The sequence below is a fragment of the Paramormyrops kingsleyae genome, chromosome 25 (genome assembly GCF_048594095.1).
Source record: "Paramormyrops kingsleyae isolate MSU_618 chromosome 25, PKINGS_0.4, whole genome shotgun sequence".
In the NCBI taxonomy this organism is placed as follows: domain Eukaryota; kingdom Metazoa; phylum Chordata; class Actinopteri; order Osteoglossiformes; family Mormyridae; genus Paramormyrops; species Paramormyrops kingsleyae.
The window spans coordinates 15,877,296-15,896,207 of record NC_132821.1 but is presented as its reverse complement, the minus strand read 5'-3'; the positions used below and the strand labels follow the sequence as shown (position 1 = coordinate 15,896,207).

General features: G+C 40.3%; 1 protein-coding gene across 1 annotated transcript; it reads right to left on the bottom strand.

Moving 5' to 3' along the window:
* Positions 1-249: 249 nt before the first annotated feature.
* LOC140582916 (uncharacterized) lies at positions 250-4,027 on the bottom strand. The gene is made up of 4 exons (XM_072707417.1): positions 4,001-4,027; positions 3,794-3,837; positions 1,289-3,159; positions 250-993 (listed from the first exon to the last, which is right to left on the bottom strand). Exons 3-4 carry the CDS (start codon positions 3,157-3,159, stop codon positions 924-926), a joined length of 1,941 nt encoding a protein of 646 aa, XP_072563518.1. The 5' UTR covers positions 3,794-3,837; positions 4,001-4,027; the 3' UTR covers positions 250-923.
* Between the last annotated feature and the right edge of the window lie 14,885 nt (positions 4,028-18,912).

Below are 18,912 nucleotides of genomic sequence, written 5' to 3'. Positions count from 1 at the left end.
TGGAACGCTAGATGGGACGCAAGTCACCGGACCATGAACACCATTTTGTCCACCTTTTGGCAAAGACACAATCCTCATGAAAGGAATATGCATACCAATCAGATGCTGTTCTAGAGAATTTAAACATTGCAACTCAGTAGGGACCGACTGTAGGGCTAGATTGTTTGTGACACTCTCAGCTGGAATTCTCCCATGAAGAATCTTTCTGTGACATGTGTAGCAAATCCACGATGAACCTGCAGGGCCCCTCAGATCACTACAGTTTTCAGAACAGGAATCTACACATTTATGCAAATATGTATCTGTGATACACCGCGATGCCACTAAAGCAACCCCTTCTGATTTTCTCAAGTATTCATCTTTCCTGCATATGACAACTTGATGTTTAAACAGCATTCGATGACACACTGAACAGATGTACACAGGTCCTGTATTAATTTTCTCTCTAAACTGTTCAATCACATACCCAATATCCTTTCTTTTATCCTTCTCTTTCACCCGTTTTTCAATATTTCTGCTTTTTACTGCAGTAGCAAACTGGCTGTTTGTTTTGTATCTATCAATACTCGATTGCTTGACACATTCCCTGTGTTCAATGTCTACGGCATATTTATTGACACTCGCCTGCTTGACACGCTCCCTGTGTTCAATGTCCACGGCATATTTATTCACACTCGACTGCTTGAGACGTTCCCTGTATTCAATGTCTACGGCATATTTATTCACAACCGACTGCTTGACACGTTCCCTGTGTTCAACGTCTGTGGCATATTTATTGACACTCGACTGTCTCACACATTGCCTATGATCAGCGTCTGTGGCATACTTACAGATGCTCGACTGCTTCACATGATCTCTGTACACTTCATTCTCACGGTAGCGCTTTGTGCTTCTCTCCAGTTGTTCCTCCTTGTACACCTTACTTACTTCATACCGTCTTTTCTGTCGTTCCAGTCTCCGACGACACGATGAAGGCACATCAGAAGTGGCAATCTGAGAGCAGGTCGCAGCACAACCATCAGCATCATGCCTTTTCACACAAGTTACAGCCTCATAATGTGACTCATTACAATGTTTCAGGTATATACCCATCTGATCACTATCACAACCAAGACACGTAGAGTACTTTAACCATCTGTCATGAGAGTATGTGAAAATATGCACACCAAGCAGATTGGCGGCAGCTTGAATCTCTACCTCAGATGCCCAAGTACCAACGTACTTCATCCGTGATGCGGCAACATACTGAGTGACGGAAGAGTGACCTTCTCTTAGACGAGCGGCATACCTGGATTCATCTCTTAGCATGTGGGCAACAACAGCACACCTGATTTTCCTGTGTTCCCTCTCGCTTCCAGTTATAGCAAAAGCCACAGACCTGAAAAAGCAGTTACCATCACCAGTGATAGGCATCGTTCTGCAAGGATCACCCATTGGAAACTCTGCAGTCACGTCTACATGACCATGCTCGACGTACACCACACCTAGTTTACAGGACAGGCGTCTTTGTTGCTGCGTTGTCAAAGGACTGAAGGAAAACTGCTCACTGTGCAGCTCACCGATAAAGACCACATCAGCTTCATTACCAGCATAGACATTATCCTCACACGCTTCATCATCTGTCACATTCAGCCTTACCGTACCATATCCAGTCTCTGGTGTGCTGGTCAACTGGTCGAGTCTGGTGACTGATGAGGAGTTACCTTCTGAATGCTGCTGCGGGATGCTTTCGGTGGATACACTCACAGCTGTAATCTCAAACTGCTCCCCCGTTGCATCTAAAGACAGGCCCAGGATAGCAATGTGGTTCAACAAAGAGTCTAGGCTAGAGTGGTAAGCCAGTATGCTTCTGCCCAATGCTTCGCTTGTGCCATCTTCCCGTCGGGAATGCGAGTCGATCACCACATACCATGACCCTTGCTTAATGAGAGCACAGGTATTCACTTTTATGGTAAAAAGACATGCTTCAAACCGTGAGAATACACTTCTTACCGCTTCATCAGCCGACATAAGAACATCACGCATATCTCCATACTCACTCACACCAAACAATCCAACAAACATGTCATTGTGGTACTTTATTTCAAATGTAACACCATTCAATGTGTACTCTGTCGGTAGATCTCTGACAAACAGATACCCAGAAGCATCTCGAATTCTCCCAGCGTCTCTGATGGTACTGTAGAGGTTGTCTCCGTTCAGCAGCACTTGATCAAGGTCTGTGACCGACCAGCTTAAGACATTCTTTATTTTACACATCAGTATAGCCATCAAACTATTAGCCACACACTGCTTGTTGCTGTTGATTCCAAATCGTCGGTCTCCTTGATGGAATGAGCCTCTAACTGTAGGTGCCTGAGGAAAATGAGATACACTGATAGTTACAGGGTTCACATGCTGCTGTTGATCCAGGGTAGTTTTCGGTTCAGAGTTTGATTGATATTGAGACAAGATAGACACCATTTTGCATGGCATAATGGGACAAGGCAGATTGGAAGGCATTATGGGACAAGGCAGATTGGAAGGCATTATGGGACAAGGCAGATTGGAAGGCATTCTGGATGCCAGTATGGATGGTCGGATGGATGGTCGGATGGATGGTCGTAAAGCAGCAGCCCTTCTTTTTTGAGGCGGCTGCAAAACCTCGTCATCAGTCAAAGCCTTCTCTTCATAAAGAGAAGGCATAAACAACTCGTCATCAGTCCTACAAATGGCACCCAGGGTGGGAACCCGGTGGTCATGGCTTATCGGGAGAGTCACAGTCAGGATCTTTTTGGTATTCCAGTAGGGGGGAAAAGACGTAACCCCGTCATCAGTCGCAGCCATGACAGACACAGGCCGCGGCTGTGCGGCCTGGTCGGGTTGTTGGTCGTGGCTAGTCGGGAAAGTCACAGTCGGGATCTTTTTGCTATTCCGGTAGGGGGGAAAAGACATAACCCCGTCATCAGTCATAGCCACGACATGGAGGGCAGCAGCAGCGGGGTCAGGCTGTTGGTTGTGGCTCGTCAGATTAGTCACGGTCAGCTCCTTTTTGGGTTGGGGAATAGAAGTAACCCCGTCAACAGTCTCAGCCACAACATCGCCAGCAGTAGCTCGACGCCTATCCATTAGCCTCTTCTTCGCTGCTGCTGAACGGCGGGATGCCTTGGTGCGAGGCATCTACAGATGAACAGGGGAGAGAAAAAAAGAAAAATACAAGGCACACTTTCTTCCAACTTTACTTTGCAGTCATACTGTCAAATGCATATACATGGATGTGTTTTGTCAGGAGCGGTTCCAATGGTGGTCTTTTCAGACTGTACAGCAGCATCGTTCTGCCCTGTTTACACTCCTTATCCTATAATACATCTGTCTCACATGACTTGATTTTTTAAGACAGACAGAAAACTCTACAACTTACCTGTTAAGTCACACTGCCAAACATCCATATTACACACATCGACAAGTTTTGCCTCAACACTAACTGACCTAAATGTTTGTCACATGTATGCCAATTTCTCCTGTCACTTAAATACAAATTTATTGAAAGACCTACAGATTCCTCATCCCATCGATACAAATACTAATGTTAAGCAGCCAAAGGGTATCATGGCCATTTCTCATATTGTGTGACAGCTTCTCTGTCACTACACATCCAATGTCTATGCAACACACAATGGCACAGTTGTTTCGTGTTAAGCAGTAAGATAATTACCATTAGAATACTACATTTCTACTGCTATAGCAAACCTATGCAGTTAAATAGTATGACATGAACAAGCAATGCAGGGTTCTCCAAGTGGACAAAGCATACCGCCTATCACTTTGTCTTCTCGAGTGTGTTAGTCCACCAGAAATCTGCAGAGAAAAAAAGACAACCAAGTTTCTTTGCGTCAACATTTCCCAACAGTCATCTTTGTTGAAAACATGTAAACTTGATATGCCTTTTAACGTCATTCAAGCTGATTGACCTAAGCTAAAACATAATTGGTGATAAAGACATCGGCTTCAAAATATTCACCTTCGATGCGACAGCTCTTCAAAGTCTACAAAGACAACATGCATCAGTTAATGACTGACGTGCATTTATTGTACAAGCATTTCATTATTATACGCAGCAGTGTGATAAACTTCCAATAAACATACAGAAACATTTTCCACTGTAACAATCATAGCCGTGTGGTTGGTATGAACTTTATCAACTTGCATAACTAGTAATAAAAATAAAAAAAGGATAAATTAGGTTCTCACTTTAAGATCCAGCCACAGCGGTCAAATTGACAAAAGTGCAGTTAAACATGGCTGGGACATTATGCAGCCACACAGATTTGTTTCATGCTGGTTATGGTTGCACGATATTGCAGGGGAAAGAAGAAAAAAAAAAAACACACATTACAATATTTATTCTTTCTGCGATGTATATTGCGGCATTATGATAAAAAAAAATCTAATTAGTTCAACAGCTCTTTTGGTATGATTAACCATTATAGAAAGATTTAACTGATTTTGCCCAAATATAATGGCAATAACCAAATCAGTACTAAAAGCGCGAGCATTAAACTAAGGAAGCTTATTGCATATAGCAGTTAACATAAGTGACAAATTAGATCAAACAGAACATATTAATGTCCAATTAAACCTTTTTTACAGCCACGGTGAACATAAGGGTCATTCCATGTCAAATAATCAGACTTTCGGACCTTGTCGTCACGGATTTCAACGACGCTTGGCATGGTGATTTGGTCAGATAATCAAGTCATGAAACTGAAATTGGGCATGTCTTGGATCAATATTGAGGGACACAAAGTTTTAACTTTGCTCTCTGTATTGTGCATGGCGGCCTTCTGCTCTGATGTGCACGCACAGACACATGTGCGGACATACACGAGCACATTCCCACCAGCGGACAGAGAGCACACATCGGAAAATATGTTGCATCAACCACCTGAAAAGCAGACAAACATATCTCATAAAATAAATGTTCTGGTGATTAGTTCAGTTGTTATATTGACTGCTGTCCATGAACACCATGAATCCTGACGGTGTTCCACCCCACAAAGCTAACAGCATTGTGAGGAATTGTGGTTTTGATACACATTTCAGATAAGTAATCATATCTCAGCAACAACTCAAAATCCAAATTTTCTTATGAGCTAACTGTAGGAAAAAAAATAACCACTTTTAAAATAGAAATTCAACACCAAAAAAAAAACTAACATTTTAATCAGTTATTACATAGCAATTATTCATATGCAGATGGCATATAAATTTGTTCAATCTACACTCACCTAAAGGATTATTAGGAACACCATACTAATATGGTGTTTGACCCTTTCGTCTTCAGAACTGCCTTAATTCTATGTGACATTGATTCAACAAGGTGCTGAAAGCATTCTTTAGAAATGTTGGCCCATATTGATAGGATAGCATCTTGCAGTTGATGGAGGCACATCCAGGACATGAAGCTCCCGTTCCACCACATCCCAAAGATGCTCTATTGGGTTGAGATCTGGTGACTGTGGGGGCCATTTTAGTACAGTGAACTCATTGTCATGTTCAAGAAACCAATTTGAAATGATTCGAGCTTTGTGACATGGTGCATTATCCTGCTGGAGGTAGCCATCAGAGGATGGGTACGTGGTGGTCATAAAGGGATGGACATGGTCAGAAACAATGCTCAGGTAGGCCGTGGCATTTAAACGATGCCCAATTGGCACTAAGGGGCCTAAAGTGTGCCAAGAAAACATCCCCCACACCATTACACCACCACCACCAGCCTGCACAGTGGTAACAAGGCATGATGGAGCCATTTTCTCATTCTGTTTATGCCAAATTCTGACTCTACCATTTGACTGTCTCAACAGAAATTGAGACTCATCAGACCAGGCAACATTTTTCCAGTCTTCAACTGTCCAATTTTGGTGACCTCGTGCAAATTGTAGCCTCTTTTTCCTATTTGTAGTGGAGATGAGTGGTACCCGGTGGGGTCTTCTGCTGTTGTAGCCCATCCGCCTCAAGGTTGTGCGTGTTGTGGCTTCACAAATGCTTTGCTGCATACCTCGGTTGTAACGAGTGGTTATTTCAGTCAAAGTTGCTCTTCTATCAGCTTGAATCAGTCGGCCCATTCTCCTCTGACCTATAGCATCAACAAGGCATTTTCGCCCACAGGACTGCCGCATACTGGATGTTTTTCCCTTTGCACACCATTCTTTGTAAACCCTAGAAATGGTTGTGCGTGAAAATCCCAGTAACTGAGCAGATTGTGAAATACTCAGACCGGCCCATCTGGCACCAACAACCATGCCACGCTCAAAATTGCTTAAATCACCTTTCTTTCCCATTCTGACATTCAGTTTGGAGTTCAGGAGATTGTCTTGACCAGGACCACACCCCTAAATGCATTGAAGCAACTGCCATGTGATTGGTTGATTAGATAATTGCATTAATGAGAAATTGAACAAGTGTTCCTAATAATCCTTTAGGTGAGTGTATATAGCTGGACAATAGCTTTAAAACAATATGAGTACCATTTCTGTGCAGCTTACATTAAGGTAAATATACGCAGTCATACTCCGCCGCCCGCCCCCACAAAAAAAGTTAAAACTGTTTGCTTAAATCTCCCTCCCTCTGATCCAAGACACGCTTAATTTCAGTTTCATGAGTTACTCATCTGACCAAATCAGCATTCATTACAATCCGTGATGAGGTGGTCCAAAACTTATGATTTGACATAGAATGACCAATAACAAACAATACACAACTTAAAAATACAAACTTAAAAATTATCACCAAATAATGACCATTGTTCCACACACTTAAATTAACTTTTACATATGTTCACTTTGGAAAACATACTGACAAAACAAGCAACCAGTATGTATCACATAAACAATACAGACGTTTAGCATGCTAATTTCAGAAATTGTGCGCTTTCGGCATGCTGCAGGCGACAAAACTGTCCTTAGTTTCAAATGCCGAATGAGAAGTTAATGAAACTGCCATTTTCTGAAAACCAGTCTATTTCCATTCATGTCTATATGCAAGTCTTTATGCACTTCAATAAATACAGATATTTCAAAAGCAGGCTGACGTCGACACGTCTGCATTGAGTACTACTTTCTCTCTTAAAGTAAAAATACACCAGACAAAAAAAACTTGACTAAGATGCGTTTACTGTGGGTCACAAACCAACAACTTGTACCAAGAATGCGTATCTAACACATATTTCCCAACGGTAGTCGCTTATGCATCTCGGCAACTATCGCATTTATAAATCTACCACTGATAGGGTGACCACTCAATCCATGTCATGAGGGACACTACGAGCTATGACAGGATTTGCAAACTACCATTCTAACCATTTCAATTAAAAAGACCTGGATCTCAGTTAAGCACCGAGTTCTTGCTGTGTGTTGATTGGCCAGTCTCCTATAATCATGCATGTGTCACTAATGTTAAAGTGAAACAGCTGGATGAGTCTTTCAATCAAAGAAACCAACTAGTAAAAGTACAAGACAAACCAAACAATTTAGCCGAGTAGGGGGAGCCTTTCATTAAAGTAGTTATCCCTATCCATGTCAGGAGAGAAAGTAGGAGCCAATTCAGGTTTTAAAAACTACTTTAATATAATACGTCTAATGTAATTATAAATGTTAAAAACATAAAACTACGACATGCCACAGACACAGCGTTTAAAACACGTTCTGCGCTTAATTTTTATGCTTAATTTTGATCACTTGCACGTGATTTACTGCTGCCAAATCCTTATCGGCTGCATTACAAAATATATTACTTTAAAACATAGGCCTATATGAACGGGGATAATGTAAAGCGCATTCAGACAATTTAATATTCTGACAGTGCGCTATACAAACAAAATTGAACTGAATAAAAGTATATTTTACTGTAAGACCGTATATGTCAACATGCTTAGGAAAAACAAGACACCTAAAATGGCTGCCACAGCTCTTTGTGGAGCATTTAACACCAAGGAAACAAATGCTTACGTTAGTGCTCAAACACTATTGCCTAAGGCCGAACTAAAAATATTTTTTAAAAACCTTACCACAGAATAAACCACCTACAATTAAAAAACAGCAAAGCGTCAACAAACGAATAAAAACATACCATTACACATATGTAGCTTCTTACCTGTTGCAAGACTAGAAGTCAAATGTGAGGCAGGAGCCTTCCTATGACTGCGACCTGGGAGTGGTCACGTACGTCAGCCAATCAAAACCGTAAATACTGGTCCCTGCCTATTTGTCAACCTACCTCAGAGAAACCAAGAAACAAAATGGCCGCCACTAAAACGCATCTTCACGGCTATTCTGAATTAATGCTTAATCAGCTTACCACTATATGACGTTATTTCTTTATGCTAAATTATACACCTAACTCTTGAAACATACAGCAGCAAACCTTCAACATACAATTAAAAACAAATTTCGCTGACAAAAAACTTAACCAAACTCTTAAAATGGAAAGTAATGAATTACTATGGTGACACTGACCAATTATTATAACAGTAATCCTTTGCGCCCCGAAACGCTTTTTTTAATGTTACAAATGGTCAAATTTTAACAGAAGCATTTCAAGCATCAGCTGCCTCTTTCAAAAGATCGTTTTCACAGAGGTCGACATAGAACATACATAGTCTTTAGAAACTTTAGTGAATAAATCTTGTGAAAATGTCAAGTATTTATGTTCTTGCTAATAATACATAATATATTAATCACAATCACTGAATCAGTGACTCGTGTATTCCCAGCAGCAGTCTGTTTCACCTGCTAAAATCAGGCACGCTGAAATGTATATGTCAAAACCAGCGAGACTCAGAAAGCGCTTCGAGATCTCACACCGTAAAACTTTTTAATATACGCAACCCAAGTAAACCCTTCCCAAGTGTAACCGATCTGCCATTTTTAGCTGTACCTACATTTCCATCTCCCTGCTTACATTTATACTTATGTCACCTTCACTTTCAATACAAAACTCTGTCACCATATGCACATGTATAGTTTTTAACCCTATTTAACATGGTTAAATTAACATAGTTTATTTCCTGTATTATTACTGCCGTATTTCTCTTATGTAGGCTATACATTTTTAGTTATTGTGACTTTCCAGTTCATTGTAAGACATTTAACTGTTGACATTTTTAATTGTATTTTGATTTGCGCATACTAAGGGTTGTTCAGACTATATTTCACTATATGTTGTACTTCTATAACCGAACACGTACCAACAATAGACACTTACACTACTATAATTAAACTAGTCCTATTAGCAAAGCCTACACCAATATGCCACACAATATATCACTTTGTCATTTATTAACAAATAAAATAGACAATAAAGTATATTTCACGGTTTATAAAACAAACACATTTTGAACTGTGAACAAAAAAAAAATACAAAATGTAATTAAACAAAACAGTGGAAACTAAACATCTCAGTTTATGGCTGAGTTAGAGGTCCCAGCCTCCTCACGCTGCTTAATAATAGTGATCAAGCAGTTCTCATTAAAAAAAACTGAAAACTCTCCGAACGTAATAAAGTGCTCTTCAATGTCCTCAACGTCTTTGGTGCACAAATCATACTCTTTGACATAAGTATCAATTGCGGAATTACTCATCGTCAAAGTATGTTCCTTCCCATCACAAGACAGGCACAATGTGCCGGAATATGTTGGCAAGTACGTCGGCGATTTCTGCATAAATTTGCAACCTACACATCTGTGTACTGCCGCTTTTCCATGCAATTCTTGCATGGCCTTGCATTTCTGACACCGGCGTTTGCAAGTAATTTGGACTGCTGTCACAGTCCCTGATAGTTCGAGTACTTTCTCGCCCTCATCAATTTTGCCAAAATCACCCACGGCCACATCATTAATTTCTACAATGGTAGTAGAAGGACTACCTGTCAAGTAAATATGTCTGTCCGTCTCCCTAGTCGACAGATTTGTGAATCTGTAAGACTTTAGAGGACTGACACTGGTTATCTGTCCATCCCACAGATCAAGTTTGGTGTGCCCTGTGGCATCGCCTATGCAGAAGTCCTTCACTTCTCTGTCGACGCCTTTAACATTTATGATCCTGGTGGACGTTCCCAGGGCCAAGATTTGCGCTTCCATGACACCAACCTATAACACAAATAGGCACAAAAATTACAACTGCAAAAAAATAAAAAACAACAAATAACCGCTTACTTCGGAACATATGCTACAACATTAGTCACATTGATGAAAGTTCATTTAGAGTTTTAACACACATTGATTTGGGACAATTTAAGTCGTTTCGTGACTTTCTACCAACAGAAAACCTACGTTAATTCAAATTTAAAGCCACGTTAAAATCGTATTCCTCTCAACAGCTTACTAATCTATCAATGATATGCTACAGCAAAACACGCAACTGCATATGATTGCGCTGCTCATTGTTATTGTCTTATTAGCATAATCTTACTCATAACATAATTCTCATTCGTAAGAATAACACTAACACTTTTACATGTAAAAATTATTTCATTAGACTTTCATTCTAATAAAAACAATTCGGCTTCCCATACATAACACTACAAGGCTTACTTACACTCTGCTTCGGTCCAAGCTGTTGGATCTCGGCAATGGTCATTTTTGATGAGCTTGGAGGGACCCTTGCAGAAAATGGCACCTCCACGACCTCCAAGCTTGTACTTTTATTACATATGATATCGAATCCTTTAGGATCTGAGAAACCTGAAAAAAAAAAAAAACACACATTACAACAGTTAGCAAACATCAGGCTAATTTAGGCAAAATAACCACTTGCTGTCAATTACAATCGCCTATGGTATGAACTTTCATGCTACCAAAATTACAACTTACTGACGCTTCTTTTCACATTGGTCAACTTCACTGCAGTAGAGTTTTTTGTTGCTTGGACAAAAGAACGGTGCTTCTCTAGTGAAAAACACACCACCTTATGAAATTCGTCGCGGCCAGTTTGAAGAACACTATTAAAGTATTTGATATTACGTTGTGAGACTTTAATTACAGAGACACAATGTAAATAGCCCTGTAAATTTTCAGTTTCAAATTTTCCAATTTTAGCAGGACTGGCCATCTTATTTCTCCGCGATTTTTTCTGTACCCACAAAATACCGTCCGACACTTTGGGTGTTGCCTCTTCAAAGATCTACAAGGGTTTTTCATGATGATTTATAGCCTAAGATTGCCACCCCCCCTCATTTCAATCGATTGATTTTGTCACCGGGTCGCCTGGCAACCAACGTTGTTTAAACTATGCCATGTTATCTAGGCTACTATATCAATCTCAATTAACAACTGACCCATAAAAACATTAATAATTGTACCACGCTAGAACAACTGCACCTGCAACGCCTGCCACCTTCCCTCACAACTTTCTACAAAATTCCCAATCCAATTTTCACAGTATAAATAATCTATATATTGATTACTCACATCAATCACTGACAACTTCCAAGTCCTTCTGATCAACAATCACATCAAAGATGAACATTGCTAAGATCCAACAGCTTGGACCAAGGCACAGTGTAAGTACGCGTTGCAGTGTTATGTATGCGAAGCCGAATTGTGTTTTTATTATAATGAAAGTCTAATGAAATGAAATTTTTACATGTAAAAAGTTAGACTGTTATTCTTACGAATAAGAATTGTTATCAGTAATTAAGATTATGCTAATAAGATAATTAGGCTTACTATAGTGATGAGCAGTGCAATCATAAGGAGTTGCGCATTCTTTTGCTGTACCATATTGATAGATTTGTAAGCTGTTGAGGAATACGTTGTTAACGTGGCTTTAAATTTTAATTAACGTAGGTTGTCATGTTAGTGTAGTACAAAGTCACAACTGGGACGATTTAAGTCGTTTTTAATGTGCCTTAAAACTCTAAGTGAACTTTCAGTGATTTTAATGTGACTGTAATGTAGCATATGCTCCAGAGTAAGCAGTTATTTTTTTTGTTTGAAGTTGTAATTTTTGTGCCTTTATTTGTGTTATAGGTTGGTGTCTTGGAAGCGGAAATTTTAGCCCTGGGAACATCCACAAAGATTGTGAACGTGAAGGACATTGACAGGGAGCAAAATAGTTTCACAACAGCGATAAAACAGGACGAACAACACTGAGTTTATTAGATGGACAGATCACTGAAGTCCATCCTGTAAAGTCGTATAGGTTTACAGACTTATCAACAAGGGAGAGGGTTGGAAAAATATTCCTCTCAGGTAGTCAGTCTACCACTATAGTTGAAATTGGAGATGTGGTGGTCAGTGATTTTGGCGAACTTGGTGAAGTGTAAGGCTGAACAAGAAGATTTGTGTGGGAAACAGAGCATGTGAGCGGAGTGGAGCGCTGAGAGTTTCTGCTCCTCGCTCACGAGGCTGTTGGCTCCGCCCGCTCCTCCGCTCTAATTCGCACTAAGCCGCTCCACTCAGCACCGCTCCTTGCTCCACTGAAATTTCTTCCCGCTCCAGTCAAATCGCTCCACGCTTCCTCCAATTTAAAAGAGGGACAAATAATCTGCATGCCTAACAAATGTCACCTTAAACCGAAGCCTTAAGTCATAAAGAAATATGAGCAAATGCAACATTGCCAGTCAGAACACAAAATATTTATTTTTAAACAACATAAAGGCACAACGGACAGGTTTGGAAATGGCATTCCACACAAAAATAGGCTTAAAAATAAAGCAATCATTGGGCTTAATAGCCTAAAGAATATACAGACGAAACATCCACGTTTTAAATTCCTCATTTTTTTTCTATTGATGCTGCTGCGTCTCTCTATAAAATAAAATTTCACTGACAGCGTTACGTGAAATTAAAAAACCATATTAGACCTACTTTGAATGACAAAACTAATTGATTTGATTACCAATATTTACTTTATAGGCTTTTACACTTTTATTTACTTTATAGACTTGATATGCTACAACCATATAAAACTTGCTTACATTTTGCTCTGGCCTCCGCGTGTTCGCGTAGCACACTCTCATGTTTCCGAGAAAGGTATCTTTTTAGATTACAAAGTGATTATTTACTGACTGAAACAGTTTTCAGTGTTCGTGCTCTATATATTATTGTCATCTATACGTTTCATAACAATAGTACACTTGTATGATCTATCAGTTTCCTTTGTGAAATCTATCTCGGTCAATTTGTGTAAGAGTCTTGATAATTGTACAGATGAGTTCTTGGTAGATTTGGGCACGCCTCAGAGTCGTAGTGTGAACGGTATCGGAGCGAAATTGGAGCGAGTCAGAGCGACCGCTCCAGCCTTAATTAAAAAACCACTCAGCACTCTGACCAAATTCCGACCGCTCCTCGCTCAAGCTCCGCTACACTCTGCTCACATGCTCTGGTGGGAAAGCAGCAGTGCACAGATGTGTCGGATTTAAATTTATGCAGAAGTCGTCTTCCTACTTGGCAACATATTTGGGCACGTTGTGTCTGTCCGCAAATGGCAAAGATAACACACTAAGTGCAAGTCATTCTGCAATTCGTGTGTATCTCACGGAGTATAATTTGTGCGGTCTAATGAATGATGTCAAGGAAATGGAGGAGCATTTCATTAATTTGGTGCACTTCTCTGTCGTCTTTAACGAAGACGACTTGATTATACGAATAAAGCAGTGTGAGGAAAAGACGGACAACAGTGATGGTCCTGGGACTTCTGTAGCTGAGTAGCCGTAATGTCAAATGTTTAGTTTTCCACGGAGTTTGTTTTGTTTAATTACATATGGTAATGTCAACGTTTTGCAGGGTATTTTTTTTTTTTTAAGTTAAAAATATATATCATTGATTAGCTTCAAACTGAAGTGTTATATTTATGCATATATACTGAGCAAAAAAAGAAACGTCCCTTTTTCAGGACTGTGTATTTCAACAATAAGGTTGTAAAAATCTAAATAACTTTACAGATCTTCATTGTAAATGGTTTAAACAATGTTTTCCATGCATGTTCAATTAACCATAATCAATTAATTAACATGCACCTGTGGAATGGTCGTTAAGATCTTAACAGCTTACAGAAAGTAGGCATCTAAGGTCATAGTTCTAAAAACGCAGGACACTAAAGAGACTTGTCTACCTACTGTGAAAAACACCCAAAGAAAGATGCCCAGGGTCCCTGCTCATCTGCATGAACGTGCATTAGGCATGTTGCAGGGAGGCATGAGGACTGCTGATGTGGCTAGGGCAATAAATTGCCATGTCCGCACTGTGAGACGCCTAAGACAGCGCTACAGGGAGACAGGAAGGACAGCTGATCATCCTCGCAGTGGAAGACCACGTGTAACAACACCTGCACAGAATCGGTACATCCGAATATCACACCTGCGTGACAGGTACATGATGGCCACAACAACTGTCCGAGTCACACCAGGAACACACAATCCCTCCATCAGTACTCAGACTGTCTGCAATAGGCTGAGAGAGGCTGGACTGAGGGCTTGTGTGTTCCTGGTGTGACTCGGGCAGTTGTTGTGGCCATCCTGTACCTGTCACATAGGTGTGATATTCGGATGTGCATGTTAATTAATTGATTATGGTTAATTGAACATGCATGGAAAACATTGTTTAGACCATTTACAATGAAGATCTGTAAAGTTATTTGGATATATACAACATTATTGTATGAAATACACAGTCCTGAAAAAGGGACGTTTCTTTTTTTGCTCATTATATAATGCTGTTTATTGTTTGTAAATTTGATGCTTGATATTGTGTTTACATGCTTAAGTGTTTCTATTTGACAGTTTATAAAACTGTTTATTTTATATTTTGTTTAATAAATGATAAAGTGATATTTTGTGTCTTTGTGTTGCATATTGGTGTAGGCTTTATCATATACAACAATATGTCGTTCATCCTGACTTGATGAAGATTTCTACTGTAATGTCCAAATGTTATGTCTCATCCTTTATATTTGTCTGAAAACAGCTTTTTTCATTAACCACCTAGGATTTTCACCAAACCTACATATATCTGGTTAACAGTCCAAAGCACGTAGTTGATTTTGTAAGGATTTTCTTCTTTTATCTTTCTTCCATAAAACTGAATGCCCAGCCTAAACCATAAGTCCTAGGCTGACCAAACTTGGTAAGATGGTTGCAATTCCTACCCACTACTCAGGTTGTCCGAGTCAGCCAAAGGGGGGTGCCGTAGCGCCCCCAACACATTTCAGTCGATATCTCCTGTCCTGTTTGTCGTACAATCGAAATTGTTTTTTCTGCTGATACAGACAGCCATGCCCTACGAAAAAGTCAATGGGACCATGAAGCTCCGCCTACTTAGATTATTTGCTAATTTGCATATTTTGCAAATACTAATTATCTTGTCCTATCAAATCAGACAAATGAGGTGTCAAACCAATCAGAACTATGAGCTGATCAAGAATCATCCACAAATTTCAGACTTTTCTATGTCCTACGGCCATTAGCCACGCCCAAACAATGTCCAAATTTGACCAGTTGTGGTCTGACTGCTATAACTTGGCCGTGCCTTGGCCTACCTTGTCCAAATTTGAAATCCTACCTCCCTACACAATTCTGGAGACACGTTCCAAAGCGGGCCGCATTTCGTCCATAGGGGGCGCTACAACTAAAAACCGGCAATATCTCCTGACTGCCTTGGCCAATCCAAGTGTAATTTGGCCCATATGTACTAGGTCCCATCCTGAGGTCAGTCACCTACAATGACAGTCATAAGTCCTGAAACAGTGGCCATCATCGGCCAATCAATATCAAGCAGCAATTTGACTGGCTTAATGATGACCAATCCAAATCAAATTTAGCTGGTACATTTGTCCTCTGACCCTCAGCCCACCATGTAAAGGACATCTCATTAGGCCAGATGGGGGCATGACAGCGCCCCTATCTGCATTTCTGCCTATTTCTCCAGAACTGCCAAGCTTACACTTTAATTTTATTGCCAGTCCAATTCACTATGTCCTGCTGAATCCAACTGCATAAAGAACTTGGTTATACATCTTTGTGTTTTTGCATGATTTATATTTCTCTGAAAACAGGTCATTTTATTCACCTCCTAGGATTTTCACCACACCTACATAAGTCTGTTGTCATTTATATCAAAAGACAATCCTTTTAAAGATTGATGGAAAAAAACTTAAACTTTCGATAAGGTATGGCCAAAAGCCACACCAAGACCGTACTGTTGCCACATCTATTTCAATCAGAGAGCTGTATTTCAGGCATGCTTCAGCCAATCATTACCAAATTTGACATAGTATTGTACAGTATTTGTAGTATTGTTCATAGTGTGGTACCGCAGGGTTCAATTTTAGGACCACTTTTGTTCCTTATTTACATAAATGATATAGACACCAATATATACAGTAAACTGGTGAAATTTGCAGATGACACCAAGGTGGGTGGTGTAGCAGATACTGAACTAGCGGCTCAGCAGCTACAGCGGGATCTTAATTTAATTAGTGACTGGGCTGACACCTGGCAGATGAAATTTAACATAGACAAATGTAAGGTACTCCATGTAGGGAGCAGAAATATAAAGTACAGGTATTTTATGGGACCAACTGAAATAAAGGTAGCTGATTATGAGAAAGACCTTGGTGTGTATGTTGATGCTTCCATGTCTCATTCTCGCCAGTGCGGGGAAGCAATAAAAAAGGCCAATAGGATGTTGTGGTATATCTCCAGGTGTGTGGAGTTTAAGTCAAGGGAGGTAATGCTAAGATTATACAATTCCTTGGTGAGACCTCACCTAGAATATTGTGTACAGGTTTGGTCACCATATCTTAAAAAGGACATAGCGGCCTTAGAAAAGGTGCAGTGTAGGGCCACATGAATGATTCCTGGTCTTAGAGGAATGTCATACGAAGAAAGGTTATTTGAGCTAAATCTGTTCAGCCTCAAGCAAAGGAGACTGAGGGGGGACATGATCCAGGTCTATAAGATTCTAACAGGTTTGGATGCTGTTCAACCAAATAGTTACTTCAGCATTAGTTCAAATACAAGAACTCGTGGCCATAGGTGGAAATTAGCGGGGGAACATTTCAAACTGGATTTAAGGAAGCACTTCTTTACACAGCGTGTAGTCAGAGTATGGAATAGTCTTCCTGATAACGTAGTGCAAGCTGAATCCTTGGGTTCCTTTAAATCAGAGCTAGATAAGATTTTAACAACTCTGAGCTATTAGTTAAGTTCTCCCCAAGCGAGCTCGATGGGCCGAATGGCCTCCTCTCGTTTGTATATTTCTTATGTTCTTATGTCATAATTTGTATGGTTCTTAGACCATACAAATTTTGTATCGATCAGTCAAACAGGAGCACTATAGCCACTATCCATATATGTCTAAGACCAACCTAGGCTAATTGACGTAAAATGAGTCACCAGATCAGGTAGGAAGGTGTCCAGCGATCTCACCAATTTCACCAACAGCAGCGGGTGGCTCAGTGGGCTAAACTTGCATGCTTGTAATCAGAGGGTCGCCGGTTCGAACCCAGCTTTGGTGGGTACTCGAGCTACACAGCCCGATGTGCACAGCATACCCTCTGTGAAGTGAGCTGGGGATACGTGAAGGCGTTTTCCCCACGATGATCAATGAAGCTTATATTATTGTTAATTTAGACGTGCTCAGGCACTACTGCAGAGGGTTGAACAATAATTATTTTTCTTCCCTAAAACTGAATGCTGACGAATCAAACTGCATATAGATCTTGGTTCTACATCTTTGCCTTCTTGCATGATTTACAGATGTTTTGAAAACAGGTTTTTTTGTTAACCTCCTAGGATTTTCGACTAACATCCATAAATCTGGTGTCATTCAAATCAGGAGACAGTCCTTTTAAAGATTTACAGAAAAATCTTAAACTTTCGGTAAGATACAGCCACCAGCCACACCCTGACTGTACTGGTGTCTTGCCCATTTCAATCAGACAGCTATATCTTAGGGATGCTTCAGCCAATCATTACAACAGTTGGCTCACTGATGTAGGACTGTACCACAGAGAGACCGTCCAAAATTCGTGTCAATCGGTCAATCAGGAGCGCTACGCCACTGTCTATATACATCTAAGACCCACCTAGGCTCATTGAGGTAAAATCAGTTTCCAGATCAGGTTGGAAGGTGTCTACTGATCCCACCCGTTTTACTCACAGCAGCGGGTGGCTCATTGGGCTAAACTTGTATGCTTGTAATCAGAGGGTCACAGGTTCGAACCCAGCTTTGGTAGGTACTCGAGCTAGGCAGCCCGATGTGCACAGCATATCCTCCGTGAAGTGAGCTGGGGAGACGTGAAGGCGTTTTCCTCACGAGGATCAGTGAAGCTTATATTATTGTTAATTTAGACGTGCTAAGGCACTACTTCAGATGGTTAAACAATAATTATTTTTCTTCCCTAAAACTTAATGCCCAGCCTAACCAGTAAGTCCTAGGCTGACCAAATTTGGCAACAAGATTCCTATTCCTACCAACTACTCAGTCCCATTGACCCATCACAGTCAGTCAGATGGGGGCGCTACAGCACCCCGATTTGCATTTATGCCTATATCTACAGAACTGTCAAGCCTACAGTTGAAATTTATTGCGACTACAATTAACTATGTCATGACTAATCTAACAACATATATAACTTGGTTCTCCCTCTTTCTGTTTTTACATAAATTATATTTGTCTGAAAACAGCTTTTCTTGTTAACCTCCTTTGATTTTCAACAAACCTACATACATCTGTCGTCCTTCAAATCAGAAGATAGTCCTTTTAAAGATTTAGAGAAAAAAATGAAACTTTTGGTAAGGTATGGCCACCAGCCACACCCTGACTACTGGTGCCACGTCCATTTCAATCAGACAGCTATATATCATGCACTCTTCAGCCAATCATTCCCAAATATCTATCTCGGATGAAAGGCTGTACCGCAGAGAGACCTTCCA

Bases quoted from the DNA above. Each gene is read 5' to 3' on its own strand.
- LOC140582916 (XM_072707417.1), bottom strand. From the start codon at position 3,159: ATGCCTCGCACCAAGGCATCCCGCCGTTCAGCAGCAGCGAAGAAGAGG. The intron at 994-1,288 runs GTATGCCGCTCG...ACCTGCTCTCAG, and splicing joins ATGCTAAGAGATGAATCCAG to ATTGCCACTTCTGATGTGCC.